The 21423-nt window shown below is 43.5% G+C and overlaps 1 protein-coding gene and 1 long non-coding RNA gene across 6 annotated transcripts in view; both read left to right on the top strand.

Moving 5' to 3' along the window:
• Positions 1 to 241: 241 nt before the first annotated feature.
• tle2b (TLE family member 2, transcriptional corepressor b) overlaps positions 242 to 21423 on the top strand; it is a 100170-nt gene continuing 78988 nt past the window's right edge. For 2 of the 5 annotated variants that reach the window (XM_085152396.1, XM_085152392.1), the window contains exons 1-2: positions 6003 to 6965; positions 20910 to 21007. In XM_085152396.1, coding sequence (XP_085008522.1) covers positions 6942 to 6965; positions 20910 to 21007 — 122 coding nt within the window. In that variant the 5' untranslated portion in view covers positions 6003 to 6941. Of the gene's footprint in view, positions 351 to 663; positions 753 to 1412; positions 1504 to 6002; positions 6966 to 20909; positions 21008 to 21423 lie in introns of those variants that run through there. The other 3 variants (XM_085152395.1, XM_085152397.1, XM_085152394.1) reach the window with 3 other exon arrangements.
• On the top strand, positions 7108 to 13682 carry LOC146490747 (uncharacterized). Its single transcript, XR_014872521.1, has 2 exons — positions 7108 to 7411; positions 7444 to 13682. It is a non-coding gene; the product is annotated as an uncharacterized LOC146490747 (long non-coding RNA).

Here is a 21423-nt window from a genome sequence, read left to right as displayed (position 1 = left end):
GACTCGTCGGCTACCCCCCTCCCCACCGCCGCCGCCGCCACCACCGCCCACACCCATTCAATGGCCAAGCTGCACCACGATTGGCCCGCTCTCCTCATGACATCAGGACCCAACGTGGGGTTCCCCGAAGGCAATTGGTTAAAACAGTGAGACGCTCCCTCCAATCAGAACGCGGAGAGAGTCCCCAGTCAGAGCTGAGCTTTTAAGGTGGAACCGAAGTGTTGGGGTGTGAGGGATGTGGGGGGCGGTCCTTTTCTACAGTCTAAATTGAGATGTGTTAGCATGAAACTCGAGTTTCCCTCACCTTTACGGCGTGTTGTTACCTAACTAATAGGTGATCCTATTTGAATGTAAGTGTATTCCGTGTATTCAGCCACTGGACATTTTTAGTTTAGGCGTCGTGTGAAAATGCCGCCACTGCTAATTCGTCGATATTTTAACTGTCATTAGCTACCATAGTTAAGTTGGCTGCACTAAGTTTTGGTTGCTAACTCTATGACAGGTTTTTGTCTCATTGTGTAGTGTTAGGTTGTAGTACTGGTTATTTTCCATTATAGACCATGAGAGGACCATGTTTATCCCATGCATGGCCTGATCTCGCTCTGCTAGAAATGATTACCACACACATAAACAGTGTATAAATCATCTGTTGCTGCTATTTAGGGCTTTGGAAGCTGAGATCATAGTGTCATTGTTGTATCTCATCATGTGACTTTTTGCATCAGTCTGAAGGCGCTGACTCAAAGGCAAAGGTCAGTCAGAACACACTCCTACGCATGCGTTTGATATCCATAGAGAAACTGGTTGTCCAGGGTTTCACCAGTCCAGCATTTCAAATTGGCAAAAGTATTTCTTTCTTGTGATTTTTTGTTTTAGAAGACATTCAGTTAAGGCTCTAGCATGAGATGAGTAGGCTCTCTGTGTATCCCAGATAATATCAGTGAATGTCACTGATGGACCTGCTGGACCTGGTGCTGTGATGTGACTTGGTCATTTTGGGCTAGTGCACCCTCATAAACCAGTTTAGCCCATATAGCGTTGCGTTAAAATCAGGTCGTTACTATAAATGCTTTGAACCGATCTGTACTGATGTCTGCGTCTGTCTGTGTGTTTGCATGCTTACCTATCTGTCTCTCTTAAACCCAATGTGAGGAGTCGGGGGAGTAATTACCTGCATAATCCATTCTAGAAAATTAGATAATGCTGATTAGTACAATGGGCTACATGGGGAATAGTGGTGGGCATCACTGAATGACAGCATGTGTGTGTCTGTGTGAAAAAGAGCGCTAAGAAAAAAGCAATTTAGAAAGAGGAGAGAGGGAAATCAGAGGGAAAAATGTGTTTCCTCACTAAATGATAGCTTAAGCAGACTTAAAAGTTTTTTTGTTTTGTTTTGTGCTTCCCTCTCTCAGAAGTTTCCTCAGGTGACCTGTCCACCTCTAGTCCTGCTCGGATTAATTGTTTGGATGTGAATAATCCAGATGCGTAGATTTGATGAAGAAGGTGATGCGCTTCTTTCTTAACCTTTGGGCTGCTGTTGCTCGATTGCACTCATGATTTCCATTATGTCTCAAACTCTGCTCGATGCTTCAAGTGTAAATTTATGGAGAATGAACTGAGAGAGTAAGGACAGTTTCAAACGCGGAACATATAAGAGCTTCTGCAACTTCTCTGTCCATTCATCCATTTTCTTAACCAGTTATTCAATTCAGGGTTGTGAAGGTGTGGAGCCTATCCAGACTTTCAAAAGACAAGAGGCAGGGCCACACGCTGGACAAGTCGCCACTTCATCACTGAGCTAACGCAGAGAGACGGACAACTGTTCACGCTCACATTCACACTTATGGCCAATTTAGACAAGCAAGCTAACAGGCATGCCTTTGGGCTGTGAGAGGGAAAACATGCAAACTCCACACAGATCTTTGGTTCATGTTACAGCTTAAATTTTGTATTATTTCCCATTGGTTAGTTAGCATTAGTAAGCAGAAAGGGGTCACTTTCAGAGTAGAAGTCATCCAGTATTATAGTGGGTAGAAATACTTTTTAAAAATCTGGGCTTTTATTTTGAAAGGCATATGTATTGCGATATAACAGACATGAGACCACTAACCATAAGACATTAACTTGTCGGCTATTTTGGACATGTGACAGTCATGGTGGGAGTCAGTCAGTCACACGGGCCTAGAGACCGGTCGTGAGGGGAAAAAGGAGTATTCTTGGACTGGCTGCGAATGGTTGCTGGCAGTCACTGGAAAAATGGTTGGTAAAGCTCCAGTTACACACCCCCATTTTTCTCTAGTGATCCACCTGTTGCTCTAGAAGGGGAACAGATAGGCAAAAACCTCATTGTTTGCTTGTATGCTAGTCACAGACTAGTCTGCAAACACTGTCCAGCTGTTACCTGTGAAGAGCAACGAACACCAGAAATGGGGACTGTTTGCCTTGAAATTAAAAGTTGGGCTTTTTGATGCATTGATAGTACATTTCATGATACTTATGGAGTATATGCAGACAAACATGAAAAACTACAGGCAACCATGGCAATCACTAGCAGGATTTGAGTGCAGCACATTCTTTGCAACCACTTTTTCCAACTAAAGCCAGCAACCTCCAGGAACCACTGCTAACCAATCGGGGAATAGTCATTTACACCATTTAACCCTATAGAAATTAAAACAAATCTCATTAGAGTAATAAAATGGCACTAGCGTTTCGAATAGTTAGCTAAACATAACAACAGTACTTAATCTACCCATGTTTTTTTTCCCTAACCCGTATTTGGGGGGCATCCTTGTGTTTTTGTGTTTTGCCCCCGGCCATTATTCTGTCCTTTAAATGACTGCTGGATAATATGTAGAAAACATATTTTATCACTTTCAAATTTAAAGAGTTGACATCAAATTATTTCCCTTTTTTTGGTGAAATGAAATGAAACACGAAGAGTTAAGATGAATGAAAGACAAAACATATGAAATGGGATCCTATTTCTTCTTTTTTGTTGATTAGAAATCAGTTACCTTCCAAAATGATCTGAAATCAATCCCAGTAAGACCGCTAACAACTGAAATAATTCATTTATCATAACGACAGATTGGTGTGTAACATCAAGGCTCATCACTCCCCACAAATATGCTTTATATTAAATTAGGGAGTGACGAGTACAATCCCCCTGGAGCTCACAGGTGGATGCTGGGGGTGATGGAGGGGTTTTAAACAGCAGGCGGTGAAGCAGAGCTCAAGTCAGACGGGCGTTTTGTTGGGAGAGACGGTAAATTTTGCAGCTTAAATAGATAAAGATCCAAATTTGGATGGTGTGTTTGGTATATGACGTAAGGTGGCAGGGAAGTAAGTGTGCATGATGCATTGCAGCTTGCCTGAACTAGCTTGCAGGCTTCTCACCATTAATCAACAGATTGCAATTAACAGCAGAAATGTCTGGCCTCATCACCGCCACAGCTGCCCGTCATAAATGTATAGTCTGCTGAAATTAAAAGAGCTTGGCTTAGTTTCAGTCAAATGACAAATCAAACATTTGAACAAATGTAGAACAATACATTTCAGAGCGCACTGGCAGCAGTTTACTCCAGGATCTATAGTGTGTGGTAATAGGCTGTATTGGATAATAGGATGTCTGTATGTGGCCTTAATTGAAGCTCTGGAGCTGCCCTCTGGCTAACCCACTAGTTATCCAATGCAGTTTCTGTCTTACTGGAAACCCTCCACGGATGCCAAGACCCACTGTGTCCGATTCTACAGCGCCGGATTAATGGCTGTTTGATCAAGTTCAAAGGCAGAGCTGCTCTGGATAAACTCATTATAAACTGCACCAAAAGACGGCTTGGCCAGACCGTCGTACTGTACGTGGAAAGGCTTTAAATACCAGGTCTTAGTTGGTCCAGGTCCATTCTGGGCAGTCCTGTAAATAACAGGTGCGCTGGAGCCAAGAGTCAAAAGTAGGCAGGGAGACATTTTTATCTTGCTCTAGCTTGGATATTTCTGGTGTGTTACGCTGGTAATCCTCCAGTTACTCGACAACGTGTTGATTTAGATGGCGTCTTTGGCGGGAAGTGGACGTAACTGTTGCATTCCTGCTCTGAAGTTTTGACAAATGTGGCCGTAATTATCCATTTTGATTCAGAAGTCTCTGCAGGTGGCACGTCTAGTTGTTTATTCCAGCTGAGTGTTCTCGTTAAGGTGAAAGTTCTGAAAAATAGTCTGTTTTTTAAACTAAATCTTAATGCCAAGGTGTTTTTTAATAATATGCTGGGAGTTTCTGTTCACCTTAAGAAACCCATCGAGAAACAATAGATCAGAATTCAGAACCACCAAAAACAGTTCTGAGCAGATTATTTTTAAATATGTGTTGTGTTTAGAGTTCTAGGCCCGTTGTGGAACATGTTAAGGCTCTTGCTGTCTGCACCTTTAGGCTACGTTCACACTGCAGGTCTTGATGCTCAATTCCGATTTTTTGATCAAATCCGATTTTTTTGTCTGCTCGTTCACACTACAAATAAAATGCGACAACAAACGCGCTCTAGTGTGAACGCTCAAAGCGGCCGCATGCGCAAAAGAAGACGTCACACACAACGCGCTCTGTTTAGACCCAGAGCAACAGTATTGTTTGACTGATGGCCCTTAATATAAAGACTTCGGACTTTACGTTTCCCAATTTTTGCTCTAATTATTAGGTTATTTACATAATAATGTAAATAACCTAATAATTAGAGGAGCGGTGCTTCAAAGGATAGTTGCAGATTTCTGTCAGAATCTGCAGATTATACAGTACAAATAAAATGTTAACCTTTCCCCAACGTTGTCTTCACCGGATGGCCAGGAAGCGTTTGCGATGTCTTCTCCGACGCTGATAATCGGCGTCTGTCTTGTGTCGGTGACGTAAAAGACGGATTTAATGCGACATGACCATCAAACAGCGGTCGCTTTCTGAAACATCGGATATGTATCGGATTCAGTACCACATACGAAAGTGACCCAGATCGGATTTGAAAATATCGGATTTGTGCCGTTCACACTGTCATACCATGATCGGATATGGGTCGCATAGGGTCAAAAAAATCGGATTTGATGCGCTTTCGCCTGCAGTGTGAACGTAGCCTTAGTGTGGTAGCCCTGGAAAACTTTATCATTATGGAGTGTACGCCAAGCCCTGTGAATAGCCTCGAACTATGCGCATCAAGTGGCACCCTTCTCCCAGGCGAACCAGAAAGCAATATAAGACACATCGCTGGGTTCTGTCCTTGTATCCCAGCCCATGCTTTCATATTTAATCCTTACTGCAAACACGCTCACAGCCTTTAGACATAAACGTGATAACTTTAGCGTTACAGCGCGTACTTCCAATTCAATTCAATTCAATTCAGTTTTATTTATATAGCGCCAAATCACAACAAAAGTCGCCTCAAGGCGCTTCATAGATACAGAGAAAAACCCAACAATCATATGACCCCCTATGAGCAGCACTTTGGCGACAGTGGGAAGGAAAAACTCCCTTTTAACAGGAAGAAACCTCCGGCAGAACCAGGCTCAGGGCACTTCCGCGGCACTCTTCTGTGTTAGAGAGGCTGTAGGAGCAAATGTATGTGGTCTGAACTCCTGGATGCAGCGCTTCTCAGGCCTTTTGGTGACGAGGTGTGAGGAGTCACATCGGTAGCGCAGCCCGAGTGTGTTTACACCTGGATTTGTGCGCGAATAGGTGTGATTGCTGTCGCGTCATCCATGCCGCATTTTAATGCAAGGTGCAAACTGCCTAATAAACTTATCACTGTAATTGTTGTGTGCGGTTGGTGCTGCACATCGAGCGTGTCCGCATAGCTGTCGAGCGTTTTGTGTGTTTGAATCTCGATTCATATCAGTTTGAGCCCGAGTCTTTGTGCATGACTGATTGCTTTGTGTGTCCGACCACAATTGAAAAGAGATCCATCTCTCGCCTCTCTCTCTTGCTCCCCCTGTGTGTGCGACTGGGTGTCTCTATCTACTCAGTTCCACCTTAAGAGGAGCTTTAGCAGGCTGTCGTGTTTGTGTTGAAGCCAACAGGCACAATATATTACAGTCTAGGGCTTGCTGCTGAAAAGCCCGCTGGATCCTCCACTGACCTGCTGTTCTTTCCTGCTTTCCTCTTGCATTTTTTTTCCACATTTAGATTAAAAACAAAGCTCTCACTCTCTCTCTCACACACACTCTCACTCCCGTCCCCTCCTCCTTCTCCTCCTCCTCCTCCTTTTTCTTCTTCTTCTTCTTCTTCTTATCCTCCTTCTTCTTTTCTGCGGCAGCAGTCAAGGCAGAGGCTTCAGTGTGTCACAGAGAGGGCGAAGAGGAGGAAAAAGCAGAGAAGAAGACTATTTGATCGAGCTGAGTGTTTGTTTACGTTTGTGCGTTTCGCCATTGGACGGCCGGGCGAAGGGGCAGGAGGAGAAGAGGGGCGAAGAGTCGGAGAAGTGGACGAGGGGAGCTCGTCTGGATGAAATTCTCTGTGTCATGTCACTACGTGTGGACCCTGACTGATCACAGGGTGAGGAGAAGGCTGAGAGACGCTAAGGAGGAGAAACTGAGACTTTCCCTGTGGAAAGGACAAGAGAGGAGGAGGAGGTAAAGTCCGCTGCTCCGTTTTGTCATGATATTATCGGATGAAGGAATTGACAGACTTCTTCTTCAGTTGTGCGTCAAGAGGAATATGCGGTAAAAGATAAATATATATATATAGGGAGAGAGCGCGCGAGAAAAAGCAAAGAAGAACAGAAGAGTAAAGACTGCTGCGTTCAAGCCTGCCAAGGAGCAGGAACTGGACTTATTGACTGGTGAGAGTGTGCGGGGGTTTGTGTGTGTGCGTGTGTGTGGCTGTGTAACCGGTGGAGGGCAGAGGAGTGGAGGGCCAGGGGACTAACCTGGCCATCAAACGGACTGGCAGCCTCTCCTCTCCTGGGATCATGTACCCTCAGGGCAGGCATCCGGTATGTACCTCCTTATGTCTTCTTTACCTCTGTCTCCCTTTTTATGTCTCCGATTGCATTGTCACTTTTTTTTTCTTTCAGTACGTCTCTTATCTTGCGTCTTGATTTCTTTTTTTCTTTTTTTAATTTCCTGCTGGTCTTTGTTTATCCTTGTTTATGTGTCTGCGTCCTTCTGTCTGTCTTTTTCTGTCCCTCCTCCTTAGTTTTACTGTAACATGAGGAGTGAGACGTGATGGGAGGGGAGTGGGATGTTTGGGCTAAGAGATTCCCTGTTATGCACACACACACACACACACACACACACACACACACCTCTGTCATCTGCAACCAGGTGCCTTTGAGATCTTGTTGATAATTGGCAATGTAGGTGGCACATATCTGAATCTGCACCTTTCAGTGTGCATTTATGTGTGTGTGTGTGTGTGTGTGTGTGTGTGTGTGTGTGTGTGTGTGTGTGTGTGTGTGTGTGTGAGAATAGCTCTGGCTGCATTAATGTGTGTGTGAAAGACCATCAGCTGTCTATTTGCTCATTTCTGTTGTTAAGCAAACACACACAGACGCCCAGACACACACACACACACACACACACACACACAGACACACACACGCACACACATAGACATAGGCCATTTAATTGATAGTTAAATTCTACTTAATTCATTTCCATTGCAACTAAGAAAGGTCGCGAGTGCACAAGTACTTCCCCTTAATACCTCTTTAAAATCCCTCCTTCAGTTTCACCCTCCACCACCAGTAAGAATTCGCCGTTAATTTACCTGCCGGGGTAAAATAAAGGTTAAATATGTAGACTAAAGAGCACAGAAGGATGAATGACAGCTTAGGCTCAGTTTGGCTTAGGCCATTCGTTTCACAAGGGCCCTGGTCTGGTTGCTATAATCAGATTTGGTTGTCAGTCTCTTTGTATCTGCTACAAATGGGTCAGTGGCCACTTTGCCTCACAGTCAGCCAGCAAGCCAACCACTCAGTCAGTCAGTCAGCCAGCCATCCAGCCAACTAGCCATCCAACCAGCCAGCCAGCTATCACACAGAATTATGAATGACATTTCCACAAGAGGAAGGCATGAGGAATCAATTATACGTACAGAGAGAATGCTAATAAGGCAGCAGCGGGAAAAGAAGGGAGAAAAAGACGCTGGAAGAGACAGAGGAGTAAATACAAATGGAGAAAGTGAAAGATGTAAGAGCCAAGAAGGAGGAGGGGGGGCAAAAAAGGCTAGAAAGAATTCTTTAAAAAGGCACGGCTGGGGGTGGAAAGAGAAATGAAAATGAATGAGAGATGCGAAAGAAGAATAGAGCGCGAACATTCCTCTGTTCTCTCCTTTAGAGACGAATCAGAAAGCTTCCTGCTGCGATGCTCTGCGTTTCTGATAAAGTTCAATGCCGGATTGAGCCAACTCCAACCGATCAATAGTCTCTCTCCCGTCTTTCTCCTCCTCTCTCGCTTCTTCCTCTGCGGCCCTCCTCTGCCAGAGGAACTTTATTTCTGGTGTTGCTGTGAAATGTGATCTGTGGAGAGGTGCGAGGGTGCAAAGAACGGTTACGTGTGCGCGTGCACGTGTGTGGTTGTCTGAGTTTTCATGTGCTTGTGTTTGTAGACACTGTGAGTGTGCTCATATGCATATACACATGTGCTCAGTTCAGACTTATAATTTGTACTCTTAGCTTTTTAGCAGTCTGTCAGCTTTTCCACATGCAGGAATGCTGAAATATTATTATTTTTCCCTGTTTTTATACTAGTTTGTTGTTTAGATACTTTAATTGTGCCTATGTGAATGGGAAAAGGTTGTAATAGGTATAAATATATACTCCCTTCAATAACATCAAGCAGGTTTCTAGGAGTGAGCTTACATTTAAAAAGTGCGTTTCTAGTTTAGAGGCAGATTTCCCTTTTTTCCAGTCAAACATTAGTTTCCATTCATTTAAAAGAGGCTTGAAAGTTGCACGAGTCAGATCATCTCTGGCAGTAATCGCTGTATCGCCTTAATTGTTTGTGGTAAAGATACACTTCTGTGTTGCTGTCTTTTTACACAGATCCCCGTCAAACATTCTCCTCAAAAACGAGTCGACTGCATCAAACAGCTGATGTGTGTCACTGGTAAATGCAATCAGAAGCCAAACTGTGAGGAATGTGAAAATAAAGTACGAGCTGTGTGTGTTTTTGATCACACCACAACAGTTTACGAAATCTATGTGAAAACTGCGTTACCAAGAGCTGATAATGTAACTTTCATCATCATCATCAACTTTATTTATAAAGCACTTTAAAACAACCACAGCTGACACAAAGTGCTGTACATTGGAACTGTAAAATAAAATTACATAAGATATAAGTAAAAACCAAATAAAAGAAGAGTGAAATCATTAAATAACTACTTCAATTAAAAGAGAAACTAAGTCTCGCTGAGGTTAAAAGCCAAGGAATAAAAGTGGGTTTTAAGACGTGATTTGCTTTAAATGGTTTCATGTCATGACCAAGTTAGGTTATGAAGTGTAACTTGTTTGAAAGTTTGTCTGAAGATGTCTTAAATATACTATATCCTGGGCCATCTGACCTCAGGAATTCGCATGATAAGGTGGGGCCAGGTTTCACAATGAGCTCACCCAAAACTCTGGCTGATTGGGACCCACACCCAGTTCCACACCTTGGCTCAGGCGATTAGAGGATCATCAGGGGGTCCTTTTGTCCCTCCGTGGCGGGATACTCCCACTAGGTTTAAATCTGGGACTCTCCACCATTTGACCTTAGAACTGAAGAAGCTTCTCGGATGAAGGTGAAACGTCTTCAAGCAACTTAAAGAAGTCCAGACGCTTTTCTTTGCAAGCTCCTTTGACTACGATGACCTGGATGACTGAGAACCTTCACAGACTTAAATATACTTGATTTCTTCATCAAAGTTTTCTTCATCTAAAGTGGTGGTTAAGTCATGATTGATGATGTGATTTTTCCTCTTCATCTGACACGTCGGTTTAATTCCCAACAGGCTGCCTTGAATGTGACATGTTCCGACCCCATGCCTATTTGGAAGTGATGTCTTCAGATTAATGGATAAAATGAGGATGCGAGGCTTGAACTGCATCATTACTGTTGTTGTCATTTTAATTGTTTTTGGAAAAGTCAAGACTTTGTTCTGGTTCTCTGGTGGGAAAGGGTTAAAAACTGAGGGTTGATTTGCCAGGCGAGCAGAGCTGTAATTGGTTCCACTGGATTTTTGTGGCAAGCGTTATCAGAACTGTGTGTACAATTGTGTGTGTAAAGAGAGAGAGGGGGGGTTTGTGCGAGGTGTGTTTCTGTTTAATGTGTGTTTTGCGGCGCGTGTGCTTTTTCTTTTAGGTGTCTATTTCCTTTTAGTGCTTTTTGCGAGTGTGCACATATTTGTATTAGCTGTGCGTGAGTGTGTGTCGCCTTGTTTGTTGACTTAGATGTGTGTTTCTCAGTGTGCATTTCTCCAGCGTGAGGTTCGGTGCTGTCTTACGTGCGTCTGTGTGTAACCATAAGCATGTGCTTGGCTGTAATGCTGTTAATTTTTATTTATCCGTTAAATGCTCAAGAACCCCTCGTTCTTCCTGTTTATTTATTTTTATGGTTCACGTTTGTTTACTTGCCGCACATGGAATTTGGGACCAATCAGACAGCTCTGTGCCAGTATTGCAGGGTGCAGGATGAACCCCCAAACTTTTGCATGCGTGTGTGCTTGATTTGGAAGTGGACGTGCAAAAGGATTGCCGTGGCGGTGTGTGTGTATGTGCCAACAACGGTAACAATAAATATTGTCCCAGTTCGACCTCGACTGCTGCTGTGAATGTACAAGGCCTTGATTGGCCGCCACACCCCAGTGAGCCAGGGGGAGGGAAAGAAGGGGCGAAAGGGAGAGATTTCCAGTTTATTTTCACGGTTAACAGAGATGTCAGGGACTCCTAGCTTGTAGAGGGGATCATGATTAGACTCAAACTGAAATATACACACGTACTTATCTTCTACGTCATTATATACAGTGTACTTCACAGCCGCACAAACTCTCTGCACGTTTCTTTAAAGGTGCAGAATCTGCACATGTTCACCTTAAGCTGCTTCCCTGTGTGTGTGCTACAAATTCTTCCTTGGATCCCACATTTGCGAAGACTCTAGCGTGGAGGACAGAAGCATATGCAATTAGAAGAGAAAAAGCAAAGCGTGGTCGAGCCAGGAAGAGAACGAGGTTGAATTTTCCACAATTGTAATAATAAAAGGTTGCAAAAAAATACTGGAGATATTTATGATGTTACAGTTATTAAATTGTTCGATATTTACCTTTCAATGAGTTGCCAGACAAGTAAAGGGGCAAATGTTTGTTGCAGAACTTCAAATGTACAGTCATCTCTGTGCATGTATGAAATGAGCTTGCTTCTCCTGTGGCCATGAACAGACTGACAAACTAATTGCAATAGACGGCCACAGAAAGTACGTATGACTCAGTAATGAGGCGAAAGATGCCGAAGTGTTTCTGTGCAACTTAAACTCGTTTGATGAGTGTGTGTCAGACTAGTTGAGATGACTTCATTGCGTTGGCAGTAATTAAGTAATTGTTAGTTTGTTCCGCAGACACACAAATATGCAGCGTTTGCTTTCACATGCACACACCGGCCCTGCCATTTCTTCTTCTTTTTTGCCAGCTGTGTTGGGTAGTTTGTGTTTTTCCCAAACATTTGTGGCTGTAATGACATCTACGTACGGTAAACAGCACAGAGGATTGCTGTAACCTCCCACGGATGACATTCTCTCCTCCTCCCAAGACATTGTCCTTGTGTTGTTTACATTTAATTTCATTCAGCATTTCAGAGGCAGCCTTCTAAATGGCAAAAAGTCAAGCAACAACAATACAGCTGCAGCGAGACGACCCGCAGGATAAGCAAAAAGTCAAACAACTAACCAAGCAGCTACTCCTGATCAGCCATCAGCAGCCGCCCAGATTAAGGCTCCTCTCTGATTAAAAACCGGCCTTTTTTCATCCTCAAATCCTGCGTTCTGTGTTCTTTTCTTTGCCATTAAAAGACATGATCAGAGCGAGGCTTGGATCGAGTCCAGAGACTCATTTAGCTGCCAATCTTTCCCTTATTTGTAATCCACCTCTGGCTTAACGGCTGACTGGTGAGCTGCAGCTTTAACTGGCTTGCTTTCTGACTGACTGGTAACTAGTGGACTGACGGGCTGATTCAACGTCTATTTCACTTTAGGGCTACTGGATCACTGACTGACATTGATTAGATCTTATTGATACAAGCAGCGCATTTGATTTAACTTGCAGTTGTGTTTTGAGAAGTTTTTTTAATTGATCCTCTTCTCGATTGCTGAAAAAATATTGTTTTTGTTCTTTATTAGCATCCACCCAGCTGGGTTATTATCTCAGAGTGAGCTTTACTACAATGAAATTGAAATAATTATTGTACCACGTCAGGGTTTTTCCTCGCTCCGAATGTGCCTCCGGGGAGTGACTGTGCACTTGAGCGCAATTGGCTTGTGTATAGTTCTGGGACAAAGTCTTTGTTACCTGAGTTAACAGAAGTTTATAAGAGTTTAAAAGAAATAAGCTTGACTATATCAAACTGTCCATATTTTTAGTATTGATGATTTTTCATATGGAAGACCAAAATATCCCAGATAGATGAAAGGAATTTCAAGCTTCAAGGATGCAATTCTGATGCATTAGATGATTTTTGTGCCGGTTCTCAGCTGGAAACAGTCTTGATTCAAATTCTTACCGACTGTAGCTGTTTCTGAACCTCATGGAGGAGTATGTGAAAATCCAAACATCCTACTCAGTCAGACCCCGGCATTAAACAGCCTAATCCAAAGGCTGTGTAATGACCAATTGCGCTGATTTGTGCCATTGTGAAAATGCTGCGGTTAAAAATCTGCACGCTCCTTTCAGGCGCTTTCTTCGACTAAACCACACTGAGAGTCTCCAGTAGGGGGAATGCATCTGAAGTGGATTTTCTCCTGCTGTGTGATACGTGTGAGACGAAACCGCTTCAGACAACGTCCCTAAACTGTCTGGACTGCATCTCCTTAAGTGTTAGTTTGTTAAGATTTAAGCTTTTAAAGGCTTGAAAAACCAAATAACTGTGAATAGAAAAAGATGTTCCCGAGTTCTCAGCACAAAGAAAGAGCCAGAACCTCTTAACAGGACTGTTGGAAGAGTGTTTTTCTCTTAGTAATAAATGCTTTTGAGTGGAAATGCAGGGACAGACTTACAAAAATGAAACTCTGAGGGCTTCATAAAACCTTGCTGATATGTAGGTACGTTACATTACCATCCTTCCCTTAAGCCTCTCTGTTTAGCTTTTCTAAACCAAGGAGCTGTTCCTGATGTTACTGCTCACTTCAGCAGACACAAATACTCAAGCTCACACATATGCAGGCGTGCGCACAGCACACACACGTATACATACATGCACAAGGGGCACTGACACTCCTCTGCCACACTTGGCATTTCTCATCTATTCGTGTGCCTTTTTTCCTAAATATTTCACCAGCCAATTATTATTTCATGTGCTATCTGAATGTGTCTCTGCTTGTCTCAGACAGACACACAGGGGAAGGGGGGGGAAAAAGAGGGAGCAGGAAGGATGAGTAAAGAGCGACAGAAGAGAAGAAGGAGGGAAGAATGAGCCCGAACGGCAAGCGAAAGGGCACGAAAAAAGAAAAACAAAAGAGAAAAGTGTTCTGTGGGTGTTTTTGGTTGAATGAATGCATCCATGCATAGGCATGCCTGCTTATACCGTGCGAATACTTATGTGATGGTGGAAAGTGTGCCAGGGGCTAAACAGATAGGTGGAGGAGACAAGCAGACAGAAAGAATCATTTCATTCCCAGACCTGAATCTGTTTCACAGTCGCCTCTCGTGCAGCAGCTATCGGTGCTGGAAGAACAGGCAGCAGCTTGAACAGAAGGCAGAGACTGACACAGACGCAGGCTGACCTGATACCTGAAGACAATTTAAAAAAATAACTGAAAAAGTACAGAAAACAAACTTGAATTGAATAGTTGGAAAAAGTATTCATGTGCAAATTCACAGTCTTTAATACTTTTCCCTAGGGCTGCTCGATTATGTCAAAAATGATAATCACGATTATTTTCACTGAAATTGAGATCTCGATTATTTGACGATATTTATTTAACAATAACAATGTGTTGAATAATGACTTTAAAGATTGTCAAAAAATAATATAAAATAGTGTGCGAATACTGATAACTACGGAAGAGGATTAGTGCCACTGGGGGGAAAAAGTGGGCACGTCTTTTTTTTTCTTCTTTTCCTGAATTCTGAGAAAAAAAGTCAGAATTATGAAAAAAAAATAATTTTGATGAAAAAGTCAGAATTCTGAGAAAAAAGTCAGAATTCTGAGAAAAAAGTCAGAATTCTGAGATTAAAGTCAGAATTATGAAAAAAAATAATTTTGATGAAAAAGTCAGAATTCTGAGAAAAAAGTCAGAATTCTGAGAAAAAAGTCAGAATTCTGAGAAAAAAGTCAGAATTCTGAGATTAAAGTCAGAATTATGAAAAAAAATAATTTTGATGAAAAACTCAGAATTCTGAGAAAAAAGTCAGAATTCTGACTTTTTTCTCAGATTTTTTTGCAGTGGCCCTAATCCTCTTCCGTAGATAACAGTGCAAATGTTTGCAATATAAGAAATAAATGAAAAATGTAAACATCTATGTTTAGTGAACTTTGCAGTGTTGCTCTGTGGTGCAGCTACGACACTGTAGCAAAGTTTACACACTATGTCTACTTGATCCACGTCTGACTCCGCAAACCCATAATGTTTCCACACCACTGAAGATTTTTTTACCTCTTTTCAACCAACGGCAGTCACTCTCCTCTCCAAATAACTTCTGCTTAGCTTTCCGCTTTTTAGCTTTTTGAGTCGTTTGGTACTGGGCCGCGAGAGTTGAGGCTCAGGTGTGAAATGTATAGTTTTCAGGGTTTTTATCGGTTTTCAGCGTTATTTTGTTATCGTTTTTATCGTTTACTCGGTTTTCCTGGGTCTTTTCACGTGTGTTATGAATAAATCTTCTTTTTTTCGGTACCGGTACTAGTTTTATTTTGTTGTATTTATCCGCGACACCTTAAAGGCCGGTCCGTGAAAATATTGTCGGGCATAAACCGGTCCTTGGCGCAAAAAAGGTTGGAGACCGCTGCTCTTAATTGTTGTGACACGTGTTCGAAATGCAGAGAGGTGCGCTCGATTTGCCACACGGAGCAGCGCGAGAGTAAAGCATGGGGGAGGGGCTAATAATCGGCTCAGTCATTTTTAATGATCGTTGAAAGCCCAGATCGTAATCGAGATTAAAATTCGATTAATTGAGCAGCCCTACTTTTCCCACAAAAAACGAGTGCCCGTGTGTGACCGTGACATTTACTGAATGACAGTTTGTAAAGGCTGCATGAGATTTGACGATGCTGAGTTTTTCACCTAAAAAAAGATAAAAAATTAATGAAAACATCAGAGTAATGTGTGTCATTATTCTGTTTGTAGTATCCACACTCAAATTGATGCTGGCACCAAACATGGGTGGCGTGACTCACGTCCCACAGTTGGTTTTTCTTTTATTTTGACTGATATGATGGCGCAAGGTAGTTTGTTTGCGCCTGATGGAAAGAAGCAGGCATAGAAACAATGCAGGATTTCAATTATTTAAGAAACTGCTTTGTAAATATTTTATGATATTTCTGAAGAAGCACATTACTGCCACTTGTATCTCTTCAGTCAATGCCCACAGCTCATGGCAGTAGATGAGGATAGGAAAATAGATTGACCAGTAAATCAACAGAGCGCTAAAGCATCCGCATCGTTGCAGATGCCGATATGATCCTCATATCAATCTTCCTCTGGATTCTGCCTGGAACTCGTGAAGCAGCAGGTTTCCGGTCCAGATCATGCAAATCCACCAATTTTACTGCGGATTGGAGTCGCTCATTCTTACTCACTCACCTCCAGAGTGTCCCAGTTCAAGCTGGAGGTCAACATCAACCTTCAGAAAGTCAAGACACCAGCCCACCAAAACTGGGCCTCACCTAGAAAATCTGTCAGGGCTAGGGATGGGTACCGGTATCATGGCACCGGTTCTGACATAAACGGTAGTAACCAGACCAAAAAACAGCGCACATTTCGGTGCTTTTTTTTCCTGAGCTGTGATACAATTTAGATTCTAGCCAATCATTTTACGTTTCCGAGGATAGTAGGCGGGTCCAGGTACGTACGTTCTTTTAGAGCAGAGCTACAGATTAAAAATGCCCAAGGCGAAGCGGTCAAAGTCTGGCTTTACTTCACAGCAAAATATGCAAACTCAGCAGCCTGCAACAAGTGCTTTAAGGTCGATGAAACACCTGGCGACGCATAGCGTTTTTTTTTAAAGCCGAGAAATGCGCCGTATTTGATAGCTTGCTGCGAGACCTCACACCGTGCACATCTACTGCGGGTGTGGTGCCTGTTATCGGACCAAATGACCAAAGAAAAAGTGGAAAACAGTTAAACATGAGAGATTTTTGGACAAAGTTTGTGTTTTTTCCATTGATTAAGCACTGCTTCCAGCCAAGAGTGATACTATATATGCCCCATAGCTGCAGAAAAGGCTAACATTGTTATCTTTTTACAAAAAAACAGCTGAACATGAGAGGTTTTTGGACCAATTTTGTGTTCTCCATTCTTTAAGCACCGGTTGGAGCACCGTTTAAGCACCGGCACCGTTTCAAAAGTACCGGTTTGGTACTGGTATCGGATAAAACCTAAACGATACCCATCCCTAGTCAGGGCTGAGGGTCGTTACGTCCTTACAGCCCTTGCAGTCAAACTCCTGACAGGTGCATCAGTTGACAGACAGGTAATAGTTGCGTCCAGCAGGTGGGTCCCTCCTCCGTGCCGTCTCGTGACACGGTAAAATAAGCTTCAACCACCACTCCCCTCCCCTCGCTTCCTACCATATACATAATCCTTCCTAATTCTCTGCTTACCCGTGCCAGCTCGTCCAAATTGTGATTGACTGCTGGCCCACATGGTGCATACGTGCATGTGTGTGTGTGTGTGTGTGTTTATGCACAAGTGACCTTTATTTCTCTTCCTCTCCCCTCTTCCACCTCCTAGATTAACTGGATCAGTTTTGGGTTTCAGGATCCCCTATGCTGGATGATATGGTGCTCTCTCTGAAATGCACAGACACACACAGTCACACATAAAAACATGGGAGGCGTTGGGCTGTTTTTTGGCTCGTCGTGACGCCCTACTGGACCCCTAACAGTCTGGTCTGCCATCTGTCACAATATAGGAGAGAAGGCTCACACATACACTCAAACAACAGTGTTTGTTTGGTGTACATAGAGCATTGCTTGCTGATGCTTCTCTTGCAGAAGTTCAATCTTACTCTTACTGGCTTAAGTGTCCTTGAGTAAGACACTAAGTCTCCTGTTATTACATTTAAGCATGAACTATTTTCATTCCAGCTTCCCTTGCTGGTCTCTTCATCCTGACAGAAAGAGCTCAGCGCAAGCGTGGAATATTTCTCCTTTGCCTCAGGACCTTATAACTTTTTTTTGTTGTATTTTTCATTTCCTTTTTCGTGCATAAGAAGCTTTATCGCTCCGGGCTCTTTGAAACTCATTCAAAAAGGTGCAACTGGCAAATCAAAAGTGAGACATTTTTTCGAGTTTTTGTCCAGCAGATGAAAGGATTCAGGTCTCTCTCATCAGCGCGCTGCACAGGACGCCGTGGCGACACCAACGGTTGTGACTCGCAGGTCTCTTGTATAATCCCGATCTGTGACTATGGGCTTTATTATGTGACTTAGTGCTGCTGAGCCAGCAGCACTTTGTCTGTGTGCTCATGTGTGCATGGCAGCAGATGGTAGAAGCAGTATTACCACAGGCCGACGGACAGGGTGGAGAGACCGGGCTGTGTTGACTACAGCAAACACAGCATCTCTCTCTCTTTTACCCGAGTCTGAGTCTCTCTCTCCCTATGTCCTCTTCCCCTCGCCTCAGTGTCAGACGGATGAATGGCTGGCTATCTCTCTCAGTCAGCAGCCACACCACTTTTTCATCATCCGTCTCTCTGTTCGTTCTTTCATTCCTCTGGAAGAATGTCAGACTAGTCTATCACACCCTCCATCCCTCAATCCATCCACCCCTCTGTCTGTCAGATGAGTATCTATCTTTCTTCTGACCCACCCCCACCCCCACCCCCCGGTCAATCCATCCCTCTGTCCCTGCCCTCCCTGTGTGAGTTTGTGCGTCGCTTGTGTGGCACTGTGTACTTAAATTGTGAAACTACATACACAGTGTGTGTTTGTTTATGTGTTTTTCAATAAGCTTATGCTATGTGTGTGTGTGCCAGATCATGGTCTGCAAGCAAGCCTTCCCCCCCCCTTCCAACACACACACACTCCCGCCTGTCCTCCCCCACTGAGTGCGTGTGGTGTGAATCAAGGTCAGTGGGGATCTGTTGGCAGACACCATCATCTATCCCATCTACGCTCTCCCTTAAACGCGCGCACACACACACCCTGGGGGTTTGTGTGTATTGCGTCCATCCACCCATCTAGACGTCCCCACCACGCCTGCCTCAGTTCAGTTAAGCTCGGGCTCAGCTCGGCTCCCCGGATTAATTACTGGGGAACCCACCGCGTCTTTGACCTCCACCGTCGGACTAATTGAAATCTAATTGAATTGCGCTTGTCTAGACTAATGAAGAGCCACCACTGAAACCGCCAATCTTTTAGCCGTGGCTGTTGCCCGATAGCCACCCAACTGCGCCATAGCGACAGCACTGGTCTGCTCATTCTGATTGGAAGGACGCGTGGATAGGTATAGACATAAACAATAGTTGATTTGGATAACCAAAGCAACCAAAAGAAAGCTATGAAATAAATATGATATCAACAAACTTTAACAAGGGCGTATTGGCTTCTACTTAATAACCATCGTTAGCCTTTTGCTCCTGCAGTGCAGCCCTGAACTTTTAAAACTTACTTGACAAAGACGCAAATGTTTGATGCAATCTGACTGGACATTAGCTGGTACCTCCTTGGATTTCAGATTGCAGAATGTCCGAACGGAGCACCTAATTTTCTGGTGCATTTACCACTAGTGTACAGCAGAGCTCGGATGATCTGATATCCTCGTGTTGGTGTTGTTCCCAGATCATCATGAAAATGTTGTTCCAGGTTCAACATTGCAAGTGACCAATCACATTATTGTGACATTATTCTTTTGCGCACCAACCCATTCGTGCATTTATGAAATTCCAATGTTGCAAGGACAATATCAATTCTGCTTAGCGTTTATTAAAGGGTTAGGGTCCGTTGATCGGCGGACAAAGGCGGTTTCTCGCAGCTTAAGTACAGTTTTTTGTTTTACGCCAGTTTTTCCCGAAGTCGCAAAAGTATGACATCACAACATTCTGATTGGTCACTTGCAATGTTGATCCTGGAACAACCTTTAGTATGATGATCTGGGAACAACACCAACACGAGGATATCAGATCGTGCAGCAGAGCTCACCTAAACCAAACAAAGCAAACGTGTCCGAATTAAGCAGCTATGTGTGATTCTCTCAAAATTGTCCCCAGTGCAAGTGTGATAGTTGTGATACAGGCAGAAAATATGTTGGCATTGAGTTAAGCACCTGTAGGATAGCGGAAGAGTTTAGCTCAGTTTACACTTCTGCGGGCCTGTGTTGCTTTGCAGTCTCCCTGACAAAATGCTACTTGGCGCTTCTCTTCAAGTTGATCCGTTTTCCTACAGTTGATTGGAAAAATCGTGGCTGCAGGCTGCAACGACGTGACGTGTTGTTACTTTTATAGCAAGATGCACATCGGGTTACAACACAGAAGCATAAATTCTCCTTCAGTCTCCAAACACTACAGGAATCTGGCTTCTGGCCTCAACTGCCATGCTCTTGGCTTTGGTGGGGTGGGGCTCATGGTCACAGCGGGGATTATTTGCAGCCTGGAAGCAGTTGAGTTGTCCTTGTCATAGGAATTTAAAGGGGATAGTGGTGAGACTGCACTCTGACAGGTCATAAGAAGTGCGAGCCAAGCAGACTGCCAGGTGCCAGTCTGCTAGGCTCGCAGTGAGCGTCATAATACAGAAAAATTAATCAGTCTAAATTCGGAGGAAGTAGGAGAAGAATGGAAAAAAAACTGGTGTCTTCTTACATAAAAATGTCCTCTGAGGATTGACAGTGTCATTAAAAACACGCTCGTGCTCTTCCGCGTACTCCAGCCCCATCTCCAAACAAAACAACTTCTGCATCGAAAAACATCAACACTGGCCTCGTTTCTCAAACTTTGCGAAGACTACGGAGAAGCAGGGCTGCTGTCGAAAGCGTTTTAGACAGGCATGGAGGGCTGGTGGTGGGGGACCCTTGGGAGATGCTTGTTTTGTTGGGCCTTCTTTGGCTTTTAGCAGGTGAGAGACGATGCCGTGATTCCCTATAAGTTATTCATTTGATGTTTCCTCCCTTCTCAGCTCTTTGTAGGCTGGAATACATTAGCAGCCTGCCAGAGTGAAGAGGATGCTAATGTGGAAGCGAGGGAGAGCGAGAGGAGAGGAAGAAAGGATAGGGGGGCAGTGGAGAGAAGGAGGCAGAGTCATTAGAGGAGGAGGAGAACAGAGAGAGAGAGGACAAGGCTTTTATGATGTGTGGGAAGGGGAAGTGACCTTCCCTCTCACTTTCATCTTGGCTTTTTTTCCTCCTCGTGCATTGCTCCCTCACACACAAAAACACACAAACACACTTACGGTTTCTCGCACACACTCCAGTATGCAGGTTCACACGCACCTGCACATTTACAGCAGTGCTTACAGTCTGCTCTCGAACAGGCAGCACACACATTCACACCTCTCTATCTGTTTTTCAACCACTCTTTGTTCTGTTTTCTCCCCTGTGCAGGTCCCCTTGCAACCTGGCCAGTCTTTCAAGTTCACAGTCCTGGAAACTCTGGACCGAATCAAGGAGGAATTCCAATTCCTCCAGGCTCAGTATCACAGGTACCCAAAACACATAACACAAACCCACTTGTGCACGCGTGCAGATGCACAAATTTATTTAAAAATGTAAATATTGTTGGGAAACGAAGCAAGCTTCCCGAAGAAGCTTGAAACCAGTAACGCTCTTCTAGTCTTAATATAGAAACAACAAATTGTAATTCAGTTCAAATAATAAAGATAGAAAGGCTGCACATGTGTCCTTTAATCTTTATAAGGAAATATGAGATGCCTGTCATACCAAATTCTTTTCAGTTTCAGTCTCTCTTCATTCTAATAAGCATCCGTTTACACTAATTTGAGGAGAAATATGCTATCATTGTGTCTGTCCGTATCAACCTTAACGTGATATTAATAAGAAATAAATATATCACATCTAATTTTAAAATACTGCTTTTTTTTCCAACATAAAAAAAAGA

This window comes from Neolamprologus multifasciatus, chromosome 23, assembly GCF_963576455.1.
Source record: "Neolamprologus multifasciatus chromosome 23, fNeoMul1.2, whole genome shotgun sequence".
Classification (NCBI taxonomy): Eukaryota; Metazoa; Chordata; class Actinopteri; order Cichliformes; family Cichlidae; genus Neolamprologus; species Neolamprologus multifasciatus.
This window is presented reverse-complemented; position numbering and strand designations above follow the sequence as displayed.